The sequence below is a fragment of the Ursus maritimus genome, unplaced genomic scaffold (genome assembly GCF_017311325.1).
Source record: "Ursus maritimus isolate PB19 unplaced genomic scaffold, ASM1731132v1 scaffold_8, whole genome shotgun sequence".
In the NCBI taxonomy this organism is placed as follows: Eukaryota; Metazoa; Chordata; class Mammalia; order Carnivora; family Ursidae; genus Ursus; species Ursus maritimus.
In genome coordinates, this window is record NW_024426996.1 from 2,995,854 (window position 1) to 3,016,859 (window position 21,006).

The following is a 21,006-nucleotide window of genomic DNA, read 5'->3' on the forward strand; positions in this document are numbered from 1 at the left end:
TTGGAAAGATCTGACAGAAAAATTAGAAAATAAACTAGAATGAATCAAGTAGTTTGCATTTTTAAAATGTAAATCTATTTAATAAATGATTGATACAATTTTAAATGAAATTCTATTAAAAACTATTTAATATATGCCATATATTAACAAAGAATCATGGAACACTACAACAAAAACTAATGATGTACTGTATGGTGACTAACATAACATAATAAAAAACTTAAAAAATAAAAATAAAAATAAAATAAATAACCCATGTGACAATGGAAAATGAATAAGAGAAAAGAAAAAAATTTAAAAAATTAAAAAAAAATATGCCATATATTAGTGTAGATGATGTGAAAACTAAAGGTGAGCAAGACATAATCACAGTTTTCAAGAAGCTAACAGTCAAAATGAGGAAGCAATATATATATATATATATATATAATCTCCTACATACATTTAACACTTCTAACATGTATATTTTAAAACCAAATATAATAATATATCAAAGAATAGGAAAGGAAATTTAAATTTCATCATTATCTTACTTTGATACTATATTGCCTGCAATGGTTTGTAGGAAATTCATCCGAAAAGCATGTGTCTCTTCTGCAAACACAGCTATAACAAAGCTGTCTTCTATCTTATAGGTAGTGACAGATGAGGCTTTTGAAGTGACACCCAAGATCTAAATAAATACATAAATAAATAAATAAACATTTGTCATTGTAACAATCAGTTTTTTATCTTTGAATCAAGCCAAATAGCAAACTCTCTTCTAATCTTCATAAGAGCTTCCTCTTAATACCTTCCCTTCACCACACAAACTTATAACATATGAAAATAAACCTTTTCATTTGGTACTATGTGAAACAATACCCTAAACTAAAAATTATAAATGCTCCCAAATTATATTGTTACCTTATTCTTCTATCATTTTAAATTAATCTTTACAAAATGTAATTATTTGGATGCCTTAAAGAGGCTGATACCGATCATACCTGATTTGAGGTTGTAAATCCAGACCTCTCTATTTTGCATGAATCCAAGGTCTTAATTTTGGTCACTTTGTCCTGATGAGCCTGGTATGTCACCTTACAATCCCCAGAAATATCTACCTAAAAAGAAAAGTGAAAATACAATGTTTGGGATTTTCACAGGGACCATTTAAATTCCAGTGGGAAGCAGCCTGAAAACTGGGGCTCCTGATGTTTCCATGGCTGAATTCAGAACAGGTACTCAGACTCAGCTCTGCCTTTGACTCAAAGTGGGATACTGGGGAGCCACTTAACTTCTCTAGTTTAACCTAACTTTCTTCATCTGTGACATGAAGGGGGTTGGTATAGACCACTGGATCCCCAGACTGACAATGCATCGAAACTGTCTGAGAAAACTGTTACAATACAGATGCTCAGGACCTCCCTGATTTATCGAATCAGAATCTCTGCAGGGAATCCATATCTTTTTTTTTTTAAAGATTTTATTTATTTATTTGACAGAGATAGAGACAGCCAGCGAGAGAGGGAACACAAGCAGGGGGAGTGGGAGAGGAAGAAGCAGGCTCACAGCGGAAGAGCCCAATGTGGGGCTCGATCCCAGAATGCTGGGATCACGCCCTGAGCCGAAGGCAGACGCTTAACAACTACGCCACCCAGGCGCCCCAGGGAATCCATATCTTAAATAAGGTCCCCATGGGACCGTGAGGTACAGTGATGCCACTGAAATGCTCCCCAACGTTTTCTGCATCTCTATCATTTAGTCATTCCATAAGTCTCCTTAGTATAATGGATTCTAATTTCCTTCACCCTGTATTTGAGTACGAATTGGGGTAAATGGCAATTCTGTTTCACATGTAAATGAGACTTAATCACACTACTCACCTTTTCCGAGCATTACCACAGTAGTAAGTTTTACTGAATTTCTACAAATAGAAATCCATATGAGCAATTTTGGTAACTATTGACAAATAATATTCTGGATCCTTAATATTAGTAAGTACCTCGTTGGTGGTTCCAGAGCTTAACTGCATCTGAAATAGGCTAGCCAGGCCTCTCTTGAGATTTTCTATGGCCACAGGCTCATTTGGATATGAGTAGAACTCTTTGATCTAGGGGGGGAAAAAAGACAAACATACATGAAGCAAAAATGCATCATTCATCAATTTGGTTAAATAATTAGCAGGAAAGATCAGATTTTCACCCCCATCAATCTGGGAGACAGAGATCTGTTACTCCAAAGCTGGGATTTCTTTTTTGTGAAAAGATGTTATTTAAGTTCCTAAGAAGCTAGACCATGAGAATATGAAATTTTGGGAGACAGATAATTAAGGCTCTGAACAAGATGGGCATAGCCTAGGGAAGGAAAGAGTGCCCTGATTTAGACTAGGATTTCTGTGAAAGCAAGAAGGATTGCCCAAGGAAGAGAAATCAGGAATATTTTCTTTGAACATATGAATATGTTCCCTACCTATAACTCTACTTGAAACAAAAATGAACCAATGTTTAAAATAACAAAGAAATCAGTTCTTGGAAGAGAATGGCAATTACCATACTTGACACTCATAAACTAGGACAGCCTCTAAGGGCTATGACAAGGGCCTACGCATGACCCCAATTAACGCCCACTCTTTCTGGCCCTCCAGCATTCACACTGACCCTGGTTTTAAGGAGATAGAGATGGTTGGAAAATTTGAGGTTGAGATTGCTACCATTGCATGGCCTGCCACAGGCACTGCTTTGAGTCCCTTCGGAAGGCAGGAAAAGAGGTTGAAATGAGGAGGATGACTGTGATTTGTCTGTAATAGTCAATGGCTTAGCTCTTGTTTGATCCTTGATATTTATAGGCCCAGGGGTGATAACGATGTCTCATACCATTTTGATAATTTAGGTCATGTTTAGGAACAAGAATAAAAATACAAAGAGAATTTTCTGGGAGGTCTGTCACTTTTCACCCTATATTAACTCCAAACACCTCACACAATTTAGAAGTAGAGGCTTCCTTATAAAAATTCCCAAGGTCTATGGTAATTATAGCTGAGCATTCCTATTGGAAATATCCTGAATGCCTTCCTATTCTCTTTAAAACCAACCATGATTTCTCAAGTAAAACAGAAAGTTCAGTAATTATGCAATGAATTCAGTTAATACCAATCTGAACAATTCAACCTATATGAAAACTCTCTCACACCTTAGAAAAGAATATTTTGCCTGAATTAGCCAAACAAGTGCCTCAAATCTCTATTTTTATTTTCTACATATACTCTGCCTAGTGACAAATTTATTAGGTACTTTATCCAGCAATCAATTTTAGTCATTATACTGAACGAACCTATAAATGTTGGAATTGTGTTTGTCCAGGTTAAAAAGGAACTGGGATGGTGACTTCAGCGTCTGAAAATCCATGGTATCATATTCTCAAACAAATCACTGGCAATTTCTCAGATCCAAGGCTGAGTTTCTGATGTTCTATTTTGTTAACTGGGTCTTCTTTCCTTTTCAGACTTACAGTGTAACTTCACTTTCAAATTTCTGTGAGTATATCTCCAGATTAGTAAAGGTTTTAAGTGGATCGCTTAAACCCAGACACACTTAGTGGCAATATGCATAGCCTATGACCTGTGACTTTTGTGGTCTGAGTCTTAAGTACCTCAGAAAGCAAAGAGGAGCCGTTAAATGGTGAAAATACTTGTACGGTCATCAGTATTCTCACTTTCCTTCCAGGCTATAAAATATGCCCGAAGTATTTATAGAAAGTTTTACTTAAAATTTCAGGAAACATAGTTCTCTGATTTAATCTTTGGACTACAGAAAAGATTAAATGCTCTTTTATCAATGGCCCATGCCTATGGATCAAGTTTTGATCTTGACTGCTAGATCTCTAAGAAAATGGTGTTAGCAACTTGTTTTCCCTAACAGATTGAACAGTGTAAACTAGAAGACATAAAAAGACTTTTTTTTCATTCTTCTATTAATTTTTATTGTTTCCCTGAAACTAGAAAAGTGGACAAATCTGTTTTTCCTCACTTGTATGACTGCTATCTTTAGGGCCTAAATACTGTTGTTTTAGTGTAGACCGATGAGATTCAAAGTAAAGACGGCTCTGGTATCTATATTAGCTAAAAGTCAAAACAGTTAGAATGGAGCAGGCTCCCGATAATTAAAAAAAATTATAAGTCAGAACTTTGCAGTTCAGTCCATGTGGCTGTCACAGCAATAATCTTAAATTCATTATTTCACAACAGGAACCAAGTTAAGTCTTATTACATTCAGGCTATAAAGCTGATTTACTTCATTCAGTTCTGAAATGAGCTCTGAACATCTGAGAGCACAGGACTCTTATCTAAATTCACAGTGCCAACAGCTTCCGGAAAGCAACAGTGACACCAGCTAGTTACAAACTAAGTCTTTAACCCAAGGAAACCAAACACAGAGGAAGATGGGTGAATTGTGGAAAAGGAGATGCAGTGCCTCTTTCTGTCAAATTTTGAGGGCCAATTTTGTCTTGGAATCAGTAGGGATTCATCATATTTTTTCCTTAGGAAAAAAAATGCTTCTATACATCCCCTTAAGTTACACATTCTTTAAGAATAAGAGAAAGCAAAATTCCATTAACTGGCACAAACAGCAAAAATGAACAAAAAGAATCCCAGCACACAGACTAATCATTTTATTGAATTACTTAGCTGGAGCTGTATCTCTAAATATATCTTTGATGTGTATCTAACAGAGTATAGCTAGGGAATGACACATTGGAAAACAGACAAGTGAAGATATATAAGAAGAACTGAAGGTTTTCAAGGGGTCGGATTCCTTATGGAGGTTCAGCATGTAAAGGAGCCACACTGCCAGATTCAGAGAACAAATCAATGCCTAGAAACAACACAAAATAAAGGGCCAACTCAGCAGCCATGAGGTTAATTTAATCAATACTGACAGTGAAAACCAGAAATGGAAATCTGGTAATTATCCGGTTAATTGGATTAGCATTTCAGGCCAAAAAAAGAATCCATGCTATAACTTGAGGCATCTTTTGCCTGTCAGTGATAATCAACTTAACCAGGAAACTGTCATGTTTCCAACTTCACCTATGATTTGTAGACAAAACTGGAGCCATGCCCAAACACCTGTGTAGGGAAGATGAGTGGGTGTGGAAAAAGGATGATGTGCAATAAATATGCATCTGAGTGCTTTAATGGGCTCTCTTTTATAATGTAAATATAGGAGCTTAAAACAGGGCTCTGAAAGGCCAAAAAAAATACATGCTGCTGAGCATCCTTGAAATCACAGAAATTTCAGGGGGTAAAACTGAATTTGAGTCTGGGGTAGAACACATTTTTTTAAAAAACTGCCAATCAGCAGTTTAGCTTTTCCTTTCATAATTCCTCTCATAGTAAACTGAAGTGATCATTTAAATAATGATCTTTCTGACAGTGATGTGGCTGAAAATTCCACATGGCTTCTTAGTCTCCAGGGTCATATTTTTTTTTCCAACGAGTACTTTGTCATATCATTGATAGATACCACCGTGCACTTTAACCTGAGACTATCGTAAATCATTACGATCACAGCTCGTGCAGAATTGGCATGTTGGAGTCACCGAAATAATGATGTGGCAGCTCCAGCCCAGCCTTTGAACAGTGAGGGCACCGAGTCCTTTTGTGTGTAACAAAAGACTTTGTACTCAACTGCTATGCAAGGGGCTATAAAAGGGTAGATTGTCATTAAAACTATAAAAGCAACTAATATTTTATGGGCTCAAGTGTCTTTCCACATTGGAAGGCCAGAGATGAAAAAAACAGGTTTTCATGTTGTTGTGCCATATGAAAATCAAGTGAGTTAATAGATACATTGAAGGATAAAATAGGAATATTACAAGTCAACCAGAGAGGTGGTACTTCCCCAAATCCTTATAGCTGGAAGACAGTATAAGTAGATGTTTCCAACCTAGCCTCTGAAATTAGACATTCTGTTTTAATCCCACCTCTACCATGGCCACTTGTGTGACCCTAAGCAAATTTCTTCACTGCTCTTAACTTTGGTTTCCTCATCTATTACAAGATCCTTCCCAGAGCTCTCAGGAGGATAGAAGAGATAATTCATGTAATGCCTTCAGCCTCTGGTACACAAGAAGTGCCCAGTCTGATTTAGCTATTATTAAGCAAACAGTAACCAAAGCCATTCTCAAAGTTCAACTCATTTTGGCCCCAGGTATCCTTATATGCTCATGCCTTTAGTTTACAAACATTCATTGAGTCCCCACTATGAGCAAGGCACTGAATATACAGAGTTAAAGACACAATTGCTGCCCATGAGCTTACTCTGAATACTGACTATAGACAAATAAAGAGAGAATTTCCACATACTGTGAGAAACACCAAATAGAAATAAGCCCTAGGAGAGAATGGGGTTTGGGAGAATGCTGGGAAAGTCTCCTGGAACACCAAATCAGTCGATGCAAGGCATGGTTCTGGGTGCTTTGGGGAAGAAGGGAGTGGAAGGGCATGAAGGAGAGAGGGAGGGCCTGGAATATAAAGTTTTAAAGAGGGGTGGTTATTTCCAACTGGTTGGAAGGATATAAACTTTATAAAAGAAAGGGCCTTGTGAGCAAAGCCTGAGGCATGGGAAGTATTTTGACGAGGAGAAGAGAAGCATTCTTGAGAAGGGGATTCATATTTGGTTGTAGAATTAACAACACAAGAATCCCTTCTTAGTACTTTCTATAAAAGTGCACATCATTATTAACAATGTATCACGTCTGAAATTTATAATTAAAGTATTTGCTTTCACCTTTATTTTGAATCTAGAAATTTTAATCTAGAGACATTTTGGAGATGTGCAGCATTTTAACTCTAAGGATCTCTTACTGTTTTTCTACTTTGGTACCTAAAATTGAGTTTTCATCTTTACAGATACATTTTTATGTATGTCAATATAATATCTATGCTTTTCATAAACCCACATATGTAATGGCTAGTAATTCACTGATCACAATTGTGTCTCAATTCCAAACATATTTAGACCATTTTTAATAGCCTACAATCAAATCATAAGTAATGCACACTTACAGACTTCTCTGAGCAAACTTCCAAATGGATATTATAGTGTTCACTCATTACTTTAATATACAAAATGCTTTTCAAAGTCATAGTTTTTAAATAAACTCTAAGTGCTTTTTTAAAAAATCAACTCTACCTTAGGAATGCCATGCCCTTTCAAAAGCTTCAGTTTTGTACATTAGCCAGATACTGATATTCTCATGAGTCAATATCATTAATCTAAGTTAGATCATTTCAGTCTCATAATTTGTCTACTTTCCTGAACAATGTACACAATCACCTGTAACGACCTAGTGTGTTATAATATCTTTCTAATCCTTCCTAACCTAATAAGGAATATACCTTTTAAGAATGCCTCTCAGTAAACAAATACTTAGTTGTACCATTAAGATTTTCATAAAAATGGGAAACAAATGGCTAAAAAATATAAGTGAATTCAATGCCTTGATTTACTTCTGAAGTATTTAATTTACAATCTCTATTTATCAGTTCTTGAAAAAGTTCCGTTTACTATGAAAGTAGTGATATCATAATTACTGCAAAATAATAACCACTGAAGGGAAGAAAAATTTGAAGTAGGAGAAAAAAGATGTGGGACCCCCAAAATCACTTTTACCTTTCCATGGACTAGATGAAGGAGCACAGGTCTTTGTAAAGCTTCCAAGTTTTCCTTTCTTATGATTTTGGGTGGGTTTTTTCCTTTGAAAATGTTCTTCTCTCCTCTCTGCTCGTTCGCATTTTCAACATTTACATCTTTCATCTGGAATCACGGAAAGAAACCTGTTAGAAAAACTTGCTATGTCTATTTCCATCACAGTCTCTTAGAAAATAAAATGGTAAAGCAATAAACAGGGTTGGCCATAATATATTCTGTTCTTTTTCAATTCATGATTCATAGGACTTAGCCATTAACTTCAAAAGAATGGAGAAGGTATCCAAAAATAGGGTTTTTGAATAAGGTAAAAACACTGATTCTTAAAGAAATCTGTGAATTCAGGTTTACAATAATTATGACTGGAAGGTCGCTCTTTTTTGTCAGTCACTCTCCTCGTTCATTTTGACTGTTGCTGTTTGCCTGGTTTCTTCACTTTCTTTACCTTTTTTTTTGAAAGGAATCCTAACCCATTGTATTTCACTTACATATACAAAATTAAAGATGAACAGTTGGTTACTGAACAAGGAAGTACATAATGTTTTCTGTAGAGTACTTTACAGTTCTATTGAGAAATGGCTCAGAGAGGTGGATGATGAAGTTTTGATCCAACTTGGAAGACACAACAGCTATTAGAGACGTCCAAAGAAGCAAAGATCACTGGGTACACATATTACAGTGACACCTCTTTATAAAGTTTATCAACAACTACTTATCAGTTACAAGGGAACAGATCTTTGTCCTGTGTACCTGTTTCACACTAACATGTAGAAGAATAACTGATTTTGCTAGAGAAATCTATTGGCTTTAGGCCCGTGGAAGCAAATATGGAATCACCACATATTAAAACTGAAAGTTTAAGGCCTCAGAGGCCATCTAATTTGACCTCCTTTCTTAACACATAAATCTAAATTATCATAACTGACTAAACACTGCCATGCAGGACAGCACCTGTTTCTTACCTCAGGAAGAACACAGAACAGGTTCATTTCCTCCTTGGTAATTCTATCTCTTATACGGAAGAACTGAGAAAAATTGAGAGCTCCTAATTTATCTCTTCTTTCAACTAGAGTGGTCTTAATTGTTTTTCACATGACATGGATTCTAGACTTCTCACTCCTAGAACATCTCAAATGATTTCTATTTTAATGTGCCTATTAATGCAAAATATAGAACTGGACATCATGCTATAGTTACCACCAGCATATGCCTTCTTTTGCTTGCTTCAACTACTTGGACAGACCAGATCACTTTTGATTAGCAAAAAGCTTCAAAACTGTAGATATACTTATTTTAGTGATAGATAACAAACTAAAACAGGTATATAACCAAGCCCACAAAAGTGTTGAATGATACACTTCGCAAAGACTTTGCTGACATCCAAACTTTGATCTCTGGTAGAAGATACTTACTGTGATTTGGATCAGTTGGTCATCATCACCATCAGGGTTCCTCCAGAGTAAGATGACATCCACATTAGATGAAATTCGGTAACCTACACTGTCTTGTTGTTTTCCTTTGCCCCGATCAAGAAAAACTTCAGTGGAATATGTGAGTTTATACAGCCGGTCATTATTTAATGAGAGACCAGTTGTGTGACCTGCATAAAGATTGTGACACAATTCAAGTCTCAGTTGCAAGGTACCTGTCAGGTCAGGGACTATGCTTTCTTGCTATCAAAGCATTCCTCATCTAGCATAATAGTGCCCAGTGGGAACTTAGTAATATTTGCTAAGTAAAAGATGGTTCTATTCTCCATCTGCTGAAATTATAGACTTGAACAACAAGAAGAACACCTAGCAAACAAATAAGCTTCCATTTCAGGAAATGTTTATATCCCTAATCAAAATCAGATTATCTAAATATTGCCCTGTTTGAGCCATAGAACATTTTTAAGGAAATGTCATCATTATGTTTTTAATTATATGAATATGATTTCTCTACTCTCCCCAGTTTTACTGAGGTATAATGAGTATGATTTCAAGTAAAGGGTTAGCCAAGAATTGTTTTACAAAATTAATAAAAAACCATTTGCAATTAAGATATCATTTCAGTACAACAGATCAATGCCAAGGTAATTTTAGGGGTTAGAAGGCAATATTTAAAGGCTATCCCCTGCAATGTAATTTCTCTATTAATTATAGTAAATATATTACAGTTTATTTAACTATAGTAAACTTTTAGCACAAAGGTACATTCCAAGGCTACACATATGTAAATTTAAATTAGCTGTTCCTGAATGAAATAATGTTATACTACATAAAATCTTAGTACAGGCTTTAATATGGCAGGGGCAGTTTAACGTCAAATAGTATAGTGAGCCAAAATAATTGATATATGGAGCAGTTCACACACTCTCTAATTCAGCCTAACTTAACCCAAAGAAATGTGAAGGAGTAGGATCAAATCTTTCAAACCTAATGGGGTAGGTACCATTATTAGTCTCCTTTTATAGATGAGGAAAGGGAAGGGCATAGAGATATACATTTTGCCCAAGGTTACCCAGACAGTGAGTGATAGAGCCAGGACTTGAACCCAGGCTGTCTGGCTCTAGAGACTGTGCTCTTCCTTTACTATACACATCTAAACCTTTAGGTTGAACTCTTTTCCATTCCTAGGGAGTGAGCTAGGGATTCACCCACACATTCAACAAGGATATACTGAGCACCTGCTGGGTATAGGCACTTTTCTAGGCTCTGAGGTTATACCTGTTAGTAAGCCGACAAAATATCTGTCTTTGTGGAGCACTTGAATGAGGAAAAGATGGGCAATAAAAAATATATAAGCAAATTACAAAGTATTAGAAATGTTAATGAAGAAAAATGAAACAAGAAAGGGAATGGGAATGCTGAGGGGAAGACCTTCCTGAGAAGGTAATATTTTGGGCAAAGGCTATTTAGGCTAGCCACGTGGATATCTGTGGGAGAAGCATTCCCCCCCCTCCTACGCCCACACTTTTACCTTCCCCTCCAAACCCCTCCACACACACACAGTGTAGGGGTAACGGAGGAAGAGCAGGAAGGCCAAAGAGGCTGGAATTAAGTGAAAGACACTACAAAAGATGAGGTCAAATAGGTACCTATGGGTGACAGGGAGATTTGGAGGGACATTACTTAGAATTTGAATGAGATGGGAAGCCCCTGGAAAGTTTTGGGTGGTGAAGATATATGCTCTGACAAACCCCAAAGAAAGGAGATAAGGAGACAAGAAATAAGAACCTAGAAAAGCCAGGAGAAGGAAGTGTGGGAGGTGGGTATACTAAGAGTATGCATACAGAAACAGACTGTGTCCAACCACCAAATCAGGCAGAACCTCTGGTATAAGATACGGAAGACAGAAAAAGTCAGGAAAAACCTTGAAGGAGATAAAGTCTGTGACTGTCTCTTGCCTCCCTACCTCTACCTCTTCTGCATTTTACCTGGGGACACAGCTACAAGTTCAAACATTGGATTTCCGGCCAGGAAAGACAGCTTGGCCAGAGAGGCCTTCTTTTTATGATGCCTATTGAATTCCACAGAGGACATAAAGGAAATACATGTCTTATCTATCTGTGAGGACAGCAATTTTGAAAGGTAAGCATTATATGACAAGCTGAGAAAAGCTGACTCTGCTTTCAAACCAACATAGCAGATAGAATGCAGAATTTGATGTTTAAATTACTGAGATCTAAGTTTTGTGGACTACACAAAGGTGTCTTCCGGTTAAAACAACAATGACAAATTTGTAGGAAGGTAGCCTCTCTTAAATTTCAAAGATTTCCAAAGTATCATGTTGATCATGTTTTCCTTTTACTTTACCAGTCAAAAGAATGTGAAAACAGGGGCGCCTGGGTGGCACAGCGGCTAAGCGTCTGCCTTCGGCTCAGGGCGTGATCCCGGCATTGTGGGATCGAGCCCCACATCAGGCTCCTCCGCTATGAGCCTGCTTCTCCCACTCCCCCTGATTGTGTTCCCTCTCTCGCTGGCTGTCTCTATCTCTGTCAAATAAATAAATAAAATCTTAAAAAAAAAAAAGAATGTGAAAACAGACAATATATTATAGATCAGTTCTTGACTATGATTTGGAAGTGATAAAACATCAGAAAAATTAGACCTCATTCTAGATCTTTTTCCTTTTTTTTTTTAGGGGGGGGGAGTAGGGAAAGGCAGAGGGAGAGAAAGAATCTTAAGCAGGCTCCACACCAAGTACAGAGCCCAACATGGAGCTCCATCTCACGACCCTGAGATCACGACCTAAGCCAAAACCAAGAGTCGGATGCTTAACCGACTGAGCCACCCACGTGCCCTTTTGCTACCTCTTTTAACAGGAGATAAAGCCTAAAAGGATTCAAGTAATTGGACTGCTGTAATATTGTCCCTGTTATTCTTCCATCTTTGATAAGTATTTCTCTCTTTGTGTTATTCAGGGATCTGGCAACACTGGGCAATGGGAGCATATTCCATTTATACTGTCGACTTCTTTCTTTCTTAGGATGTTGCTCTATAGAGTATGCAAAATGGCACTTTTTGAAACTGAGATTAGATAAAACCTCTTCATGCACCCCTTCAAATGCATTTAAAAATTTTGAAGTGACTTAAAAGCAACAAAACTCTCAGTTTTGAACCTGTTAAGAAATATATTAAAATATGCATTTCTCAAAATTAGGAAAATTCAAGGTGAGATTTAAAGACATATGCAATAGTGATAAGGATAGGTAATGGGATTTAGGAATCCAACAGAAACCTACAAGGTACAAAGTAAAAGAGTAGGATGAAGGATAAGGGAAAAAGATNNNGAATAATGTGAATGGACTGAAACGTGTAGGTCAGCCTAGGGACGGAGACAAAGACTGGAAGTGAAGGGACAGTTTGGGTTTAGAAGTTAGAAGATTAAACAGAAAGCTCATGCCTGGGTTAGCAAAAGTAAAAATACTATAAAGAAAACCTGAGTAAAGCACTGAGAATAGATCCGCCATGCAATTGAAAAAAAGTAGGGAAAACTTGAGTCTTTAAGACATTCACTCAGCCTATCTATTCTTTTTTTTTAAAAGATTTTATTTATGTATTTGACAGAGAGAGACAGCCAGCGAGAGAGGGAACACAAGCAGGGGGAGTGGGAGAGGAAGAAGCAGGCTTATAGCGGAGGAGCCTGACGTGGGCCTTGATCCCAGAACGCCGGGATCATGCCCTGAGCCGAAGGCAGACGCTAAACGACTGTGCCACCCAGGCGGCCCCAGCCTATCTCTTCTAAGTAGACCCTAGTACATACTAATCCCACCCTTACTTCTTTCAGTCCAACCTGCACTCAGAATCCACCCAGATCTGGGCATTTGCTAAACAGTTGCATTTATAATTAAGTTTGAGTTGGGTTGTGAGGTGATACATGAGATCCCAAAATTAATAATGGCCTGATTTTAAAATAGACTTTTACAAGTAGTTTGTTTCTTAAATGTCAATCACTACAGAGGGCAAGGAATCTACAATGAAATCATGGTACCATAATACAAAAAGTTATCACATCCAGGTAGAGAGAGCTGTCAAGTCCTCTACTTTTTATTTATGATATTTGGCATACGTAGCTTGTAGATTGAAGCTAATGATACTTAAGCTTTGGGGCCCTCATATCCCCAAGCTCTTTCCAAGGTCTTGGAAGGGGACTCTAGCAATGTGTACACATGCCATATCTTTTTTTTACAGTAACATTTGCAAACGTAAGGTATTTTTGCAATCTTTTCTCAAAGATGGCCCCTAAATTGCATAAGCTTCAGGTTCTAAAACTCTGGAGTTGCCACTGAGCTTGTACACAAAAAACTGTAGCTATCTGTCATGTTTAAACTGTATTTCCTGTATGTCGTGTGTGTGTGTGTGTGTGTGTGTGTGTGTGTGTGTGTATTTTAGAGTCTTTATAAGTGCATGTATTGGAAAACATCAAGTTATCCGATTTTCTCCTTTATAGAGTGGGAAAAAATAGAAGTGTACAATAACTACTATAGTTCAATAATTTTTCACAAAATAATAAGGGTATTAGATTTGAAATTATGGTGTATAAATCCCTCATATTTTAAATACTTAACAATTTATTTGGCAGATAATACCAAATAAGGGCTGTATTTTTAAATAATAAACACTTTAGAAACTGGTGAAAAAAATATTATCTTTAGTTCAAGAACCTAAGTGTGATTTGCTTAGGTGAAATAATTTAAATTTACCCTTGCATTTATTGCTTCAATAAGAAAGATTGTCTCTTAAGAGAAATCCTGAGACAAATTTTATTTTATGATCAAAAGCTAGTTATCCCAAAAGTGATTTAGAAGCTTACAAGTGAATTGTTTTATGTCACTTAGAGTACATAGTTATTAAAACTGGAGCCTATCATGCTAAGCTATGTGTTAGATGAATTGGTTTTTACAGTGTTTCTTCTTAAGAGACTCTAAAAGTGACTATCTAACATCAGGTACAACATTTAGAAATCCAAGGAGTTTGTTTATATGCTAGCTGATTTAAAACAAGATTCCATATTAATCCATTTCATTCAGCTTTTAGAAACCATCCCTTATAAAATATGTTTGTTCTGAAAGGTATCAATTCGCATGTGTTTTTTAAAATCAACTTTTCTTAAAGTAAACACTATAACTAGCAACACTATTAATCCAAAGATAGTAAGTTTTATTTCTTAAATCTATACCATGTAGTTTTATTTTCTTTAATTCACCAATTATGATAATTCTTACTTTTGAATGGTAATGCAATTAAATGCATGCTTTACCATTTCATTCATAATTCTTTGGCAAATCAAATGCCTTTTTCATTGGGTCTAATTCTTCTTGATGTTCCATTGCTAAGCAACTAGAAGGAAATTTAAAAACTGTTTTTTTTTAAAATCCTCTTTTACAATTCAAATGAAGGAGCTGCATTCAGTGAGTGACCAACAGCAGCAGGTAACAATAGCTGGCATTTCTTTTCTCCCTTTTAAAAATAGACCATGAATGAGAAATTGAAGCAAGGAGCACATTAGTCTAAGGGGCTGAAACTAAAAGGAACCTCTGTTTTCTTAATGTATGTAGGAATTTGAATTTGGTTTTCATTCCAACCCCAGCATGCCTTCACGAATATTCCAAAGTTATGTAGTTTTGAAGATGGTTTGGTTAGGAACTCTTTCACTACTCACACACACACACACACACACACACACAAACACACACACACAATTTTCCCCTCAATGATTAAAATTAAAGTTTAGCAAAAACATAAACTTACCTTTAACAGAAGCTGAATATGAGGAAATGAAGCAGAGAAAAAGCACAGCGAGGAGAATCATATTGACTAGCTACCCTCTAATGCATCCAGTTCCCAGCTAGGAGTCACTGAGAAGTGGACTCTTCTGATGGCAGCGAGGGAGTGACCCTCTTCAGAACCTGCAACAAGCATGTTTATCTTTGGGGAAAGGTCAGATTCCAAACTCCAAAATGAGGACCTAAGTTCACCAAAGAACTCACTATTAATGATTAAACTTTGGTGGGCTGTAGTTTTCGGTCTCTCTCTCTATTTAATTATTTTTTTACTTAAGAAGGAAAATCAAGAAAATTTTCACTTTTGAGAGCTAAACTGGTCTGCCTTCCTATAAATTCAGAAGTGTTGAAGGACAGTCGAGAAAAACTGGTGGTGATACTTTTCTGCTCAATACACAGTCATCATCATCCTATATTAAGTGCTTATCTGTACATTTTGCCACTTTATGTGGGAGGGTGGGGAGGATTCTCAAACTAAGCTAAACTTAATTGAATTTTATTATGTCTTTTACGGTCACCTTGGAATTTTTTTACACTATGTGTATGCTATTATTTAAAAATCTCTCTGAATTTTAGGATTTATTTTTAAATTTTTAAGTTTGCCATCACCAACCACGTCAAAATAATGTTATAGTAGATAGAGCTTTCCATTTTGAAAACTAGATGGTTCTTTTTATGTGTGAAATTAACGGGGTTGTAGCAAATCAGCACTGTCTATCATTAACATGCTAGCAGGCCAATTGAGGATATCATAGTAGACCTGTAGCTATTTCTATGATAGGAAACACTTGTCTGAGTCCTCAGACTGTGTGGATGCTGTCCCCTATGCTTTCTGAATCCCATTTCTAGGAAGATTCATAAGGAGAATTCTAGCCCTTAGCACTTTTACTACAGAATCAAAGTGAATATCCTAGTATGGCTAAGACTATACTAACTGAACCAACTCTTGTCCTTGAAAACTCCTGCAAGAGAAACCTGCTATGAACAAAACCTACTAAAATGAGATGGTTGGCAGGGGTGGGGGGTGTCTGTGGGGATGTTTTGGTAGGGAATAAAGTACTGGTGAAAGGCTATTTGAATGAACTTGAAAAATACTTACAGCCATGTTTAAGTATAAAATGGGTCCTTGAATCTTCCCTCCTCTTTCTCAAAACCCTTTTCTAGAATCCTAACCTTAAGCTTACATCTTTTAGACAACCCAGATAAAAGACAGCCAACTTAATAGGGTCACAAAATGAAATATAAAATTTTTAAACCTCCAAAGTTGAGCATATTACCTCTTGAAATATATTTTTGTATGAAGAACTGAAGGATGAAAACTGTTTATCTTCTATTGAGATTAAAACTTTATTTGCCCTCCTAAGTTTCATATATAAATCATGGCTAAAGTACTTATACAAAAATAAAATGTTTGGCTGTGACTACCACCTTAAAAGTATAAATAATAAGTTTTTCTGGGGTAAACAGAAAAGGCCATTCTTAGAAAAATGTTTATTGAAGAAATATAAGTTTTTATGAATTACAGGAATTACAAATACAAGGTAATGTGAAAGTGCTTTGCTGCTTTACTTTTTTTTTTTTTAAGATTTTATTTATTTAGTTGACAGAGATAGAGACAGCCAGCGAGAGAGGGAACACAAGCAGGGGGAGTGGGAGAGGAAGAAGCAGGCTCCTAGCAGAGCGGAGGAGCCTGACGTGGGGCTTGATCCCAGAATGCCGGGATCACGCCCTGAGCCGAAGGCAGACGCTTAACAACTGAGCCACCCAGGCGCCCCTGCTACTTTACTTTTGAATGGATTTCTATGTGCTCCACAATATCTGCATTACATACATAGTGATAGGAAGCTATTATAGATACCTAAACTTTACACGATCATTTATTTTTTAAAGATCGGTTTGAATCGTATATGATTCTGTGAAAACCATCTTTTGTATTTCCATTTGAGGTTCACAGTTACATAGACCTTTAATGTTTGTGGTTAGACTATGCGATGCATGCATGTTACGTGTCTCTTTGGGTAAAGTACCATTTGTTGTCAAGTGTTTACCAGAGTCCAACCAATAAAAGACATATCAGTATTGCCTAATAAAATAAATGCTCTTTCATTTGAGCATTTGCTTTGAACTAGAGAGCTTCTATGAATCACAGTATTAAACAGTCATTTCAGCATAGGATGTTCAAAGATGCCTGTTTATGTTAGTAATAAATAACATCATTCTTTTATATTTTGCTTGTAACTTTTACCTCGTACAAAGATATTTGAAAGAATTAAGATTGTTTCACCAGAAATAAGAATGCCAAACTCTTTTCATATTCAGTGAATTCTGTACCAAAAAAGGGGCACTCTCCTCTGTTGCTCAGTTGATCAAGGAGAGCAAACGTGGCATAATATACGTGGAAGATAGCTCTCCAAATCCATCACCTATTTTACATGGCATGTGAAGCAGGACAGAAGCACAGCACAGTATAAAAATAGCAAGAGCTGCCATCTATGAAACAATTACTACGTATAATACACTATGCCAAGCACTTTAGATTTTTTATACTATATCCTAACAATCAATTTACATATTAGAAAAATGAGGTTTCATTAATTTAGTAAAAAATAACTTAAGAAATATAGAAAAATAAAACTTAAAACCTAATCACTATTCTCCTTTACTCAAAAAAATTAGAGATGGGAAGTGGAAAAATTGATTTCTTAAGGATGACAGAGAAATATTAATTGGGACTATCACTAACTTTAGTAAGTCCATCACAATTTTGTACAGTGGCTAATGGAGCACTTGACTGCTGTGTTTAGATGTTCCAGGCTGAACATACGGGGGGAAAATTGATCTGTGCTAACCAGGTCAAAATCAAATAATAGATTTTAAAACAATTCTATTGCAAAGAAATTCTATTGGTAGTACATGACACTGTGGAATATCTGCTATACAACCATTTTGCAGTGACAAATAAGAGACTATGACATAAAGATGAATGACTAATTCCAAAGTGCAGTTGTGTTTCTGTTGAGTATCAGAGGTTATTAGGAGTTAACTCATTTTCATAGATTGGAAGACAAATGAACTTCACCCACTAGAGGTTGGAAGGAAATGTATTACCCTTCCAGATATAGATATAGTAAGTCAGGCTATAAGATAGCTATAGAGGGGGGAAAAAGTCTTTATAACATTAGAACACCTTCTCTGTTCTTAGAAAAAAAAAGCATGACATTAATAGGGAAAAAAAAATTCGGAAGGACATTTCAAGTTACCCCTAAGTGGTCATAATAAAGTTTAATAGCATTTTCAATTCAGTGAGGGAATTAGAATTTTCAACAGGTCTTGCAAAAAATAATTCTGTTAGGTTGAGAATATTCTTATGATGATCACATCATAAGATCTCTTTTATACCGAGGCAAAATTATAGGAGAATACATAAACTATGTTAAAAGGTATACCTTAAGAATTCTCTTTAAAAATATAAACACCTAAGTGCCTAACACTAAATGTCTTTCCTTAACAAGAATAAACTTGAAACTTAGGTTTGAAACATTTGAAATCTAAGGCTCTCTGAGAAGGATAGTAATTTTTCCAAAATGAATTTATTAAACAAACTTTACTCTCATCCCCACCTACACACACACACACACACACACACACACACACACACATTTGACAACAACAACAAAAAATCCTTATGGTTCAATAATAACCCAACAGCTCCCTAAGAACAGTCTAACTTTACATTATCTTTGGCCACAAAAAAAACCCCTGAATTTCTAGCATTTAAAGGAGAGAAATGATGACTCTTTCAGTAGACTACTATAAAGAAAACAAAATTTAAATTTGGATCAGATTGATTTATTTACTAAAGCAGTCCAGATATTTCCCATAGAGCCTGCACCCAGTTATTCCTATTATTATCTTACATTATTTGAAAAATTTGTTTTGGGTTTTTTAAATTAACAGACCAATATTGATACATTACTATTAACTAAGATCCATGCATACCTTGTTTTATTGCACTTCACTTTATTGTGGTTTGCAGATCAAATTGGTGCCATTTTTCCAACAGCCTTTGCTCACTTTATGACTCTGTGTCACATTTTGGTAATTCTTGCAAAATTTCAAACTTTTTCCTTATTATTATATTTGTTATAGTGATCTGTGATCAGAGATCTTTGATGTTACTATTGTAATTGTTTTAAGGCACCACAAACCATGTCTATATAAGATGGAGAATTTAATAAATAAATATCTGTGTTCTGAGTGCTCCACTGACCAGCTGTTCCCCCATCTCTCTCCATCTCCTTGGGTCTCCTTATTCCCTGAGACACAATATTGAAATTAGGCCGATTGATAACCCTACAATGGCCTCTAAGTGTTCAAGTGAAAGGGACAATCACATGTCTCTCACTTTAAATAAAAAGCTAGAAACGATTAAGTGTAGTGAGAAAGGCATGCCGAAAGCCAAGATAGGCTGAAAGCTAGGCCTCTGGTGCCAAACGATTACCCAACTTGTGAATGCAAAGTTCTTGAAGGAAATTAAAAGTGTTAGTCCACTGAACACAAGAGTGATAAGAAGGTGAAACTTCTTCTTGCAGATATGAAGAAAGTTTGAGTGGTCTGGATTAGAAGATCAAACCAGCCACAACACTCCCTCAAGCTAAAGCTTAATCCAGGGCAAGGTCCTAACTCTCCTCAATTCTCTGAAGGGTAAGAGAGGTGAGGAAGCTGTAAAGTTTGAAGCTAACAGAAAAGTTTGAAGAAAAGTTTGGAGCTAGTAGAGGTTGGTTCATGAAGTTCAAAGAAAAGAGTCATCTCCATAACATAAAAGTGCAAGGTAAAGCAGCAAGTGCTGATGTAGAAGCTGCAGCAAGTTATCCTGAAGATCTAGCTGAGTAATTCATGAAGGTGACTACAATAAATAATAGATTGTCAATGTAGAACAAACAGAAGAAGATGCCATCTAGGAATTTTATAACTAGAGAGAAGTCAATGCCTGGTTTCAAATCTTCAAAGGACAGTCTGACTGTCTTGTCAGGTGCTAATGCAGCTTGTGACATTAGGTTGAAGCCAATGCTCGTTTGCCATTCAGAAAATCCTAGGGCCCCTAAGAACCACGCTAAATCTACTCTGCCTGTGCTCTGTCAGTGAAACAACAAAGCCTGGATGATAACACATCTGTTTATAACATGGTCTACTAAATATTTTAAGCCCACTGTTGAGACCTACTGCTCAGAAAAGACTTCCTTTCAAAATATTATTGCTCAATGACAATGCATCTGGTCACCCAAGAGCTCTGATGGGGTTGTGCAATGAGATTCATGTTGTTTTCATGCCCATTAACACAATATCCATTCTTCAGCCTGTGGATCAAGGACTAATTTCAACTTCTAAGTCTTACTATTTAAGAAATACATTTCATAAGGCTATGGCTGCCATAGATAAGTGATTCCTCCGATGAATCCGAGCAAAGCCAATGAAAAACCCTCCAGAAAGGATTCACCAATCTAGATGCCAATAACAACATTTGTGATTCATGGGAAGAGATCAAAATATCAGTATCAACAGGAGTTTGGAAGAAGTCAATCCCAACCCTCAGGGAGTACTCTGAAGGGCTTAAGACTTCAGTGGAAGAAGTAACTATAGATATGGGGGAAATAGCAAACGAACTAGAATTAGAAGCAGAGCCTGAAGATGTGGCAGGACTGTTGCAATCTCATGGAAAACAACAACAACAACAACAACAACAACAACAACAACAACTTAACAGGTGAAAATTTGCATCTCGTGGATGAGCAAAGAAAGTGGTTTCTTGAGATGGAATTTACTCCTGGTGAAGATGCTGTGATGATCGTTGAAATGACAACAAAAGATCTAGAATATTACATAAACCTAGTTGATGAAGCAGCAGCAACAGAGTTTGAGAGGATTGACTCCAATTTTGAAAGAAGTGCTATCAAACAGCATTGTTGTATGTGAGATGTGAAGTAATAACCCATTGTGGCCTTTCCCTGATGATTAGTGGCATTGAGCATCTTCTCAAATGACTGTTGG

At 36.4% G+C, this 21,006-nt stretch overlaps 1 protein-coding gene across 1 annotated transcript in view; it reads right to left on the reverse strand.

Annotated features, from left to right (window-relative positions):
• The window catches only part of LOC103677927 (microsomal triglyceride transfer protein), a 44,979-nt gene extending 29,992 nt beyond the window's left edge, over positions 1–14,987 (reverse strand). The window contains exons 1-6 of the mRNA XM_008707199.1: positions 14,927–14,987; positions 9,104–9,291; positions 7,656–7,799; positions 1,985–2,092; positions 987–1,103; positions 534–673 (exon numbers count right to left, since the gene is read on the reverse strand). Of these exons, the coding sequence (XP_008705421.1) occupies positions 534–673; positions 987–1,103; positions 1,985–2,092; positions 7,656–7,799; positions 9,104–9,291; positions 14,927–14,987 (758 nt within the window). The remainder of the gene's footprint in view (positions 1–533; positions 674–986; positions 1,104–1,984; positions 2,093–7,655; positions 7,800–9,103; positions 9,292–14,926) is intronic.
• Between the last annotated feature and the right edge of the window lie 6,019 nt (positions 14,988–21,006).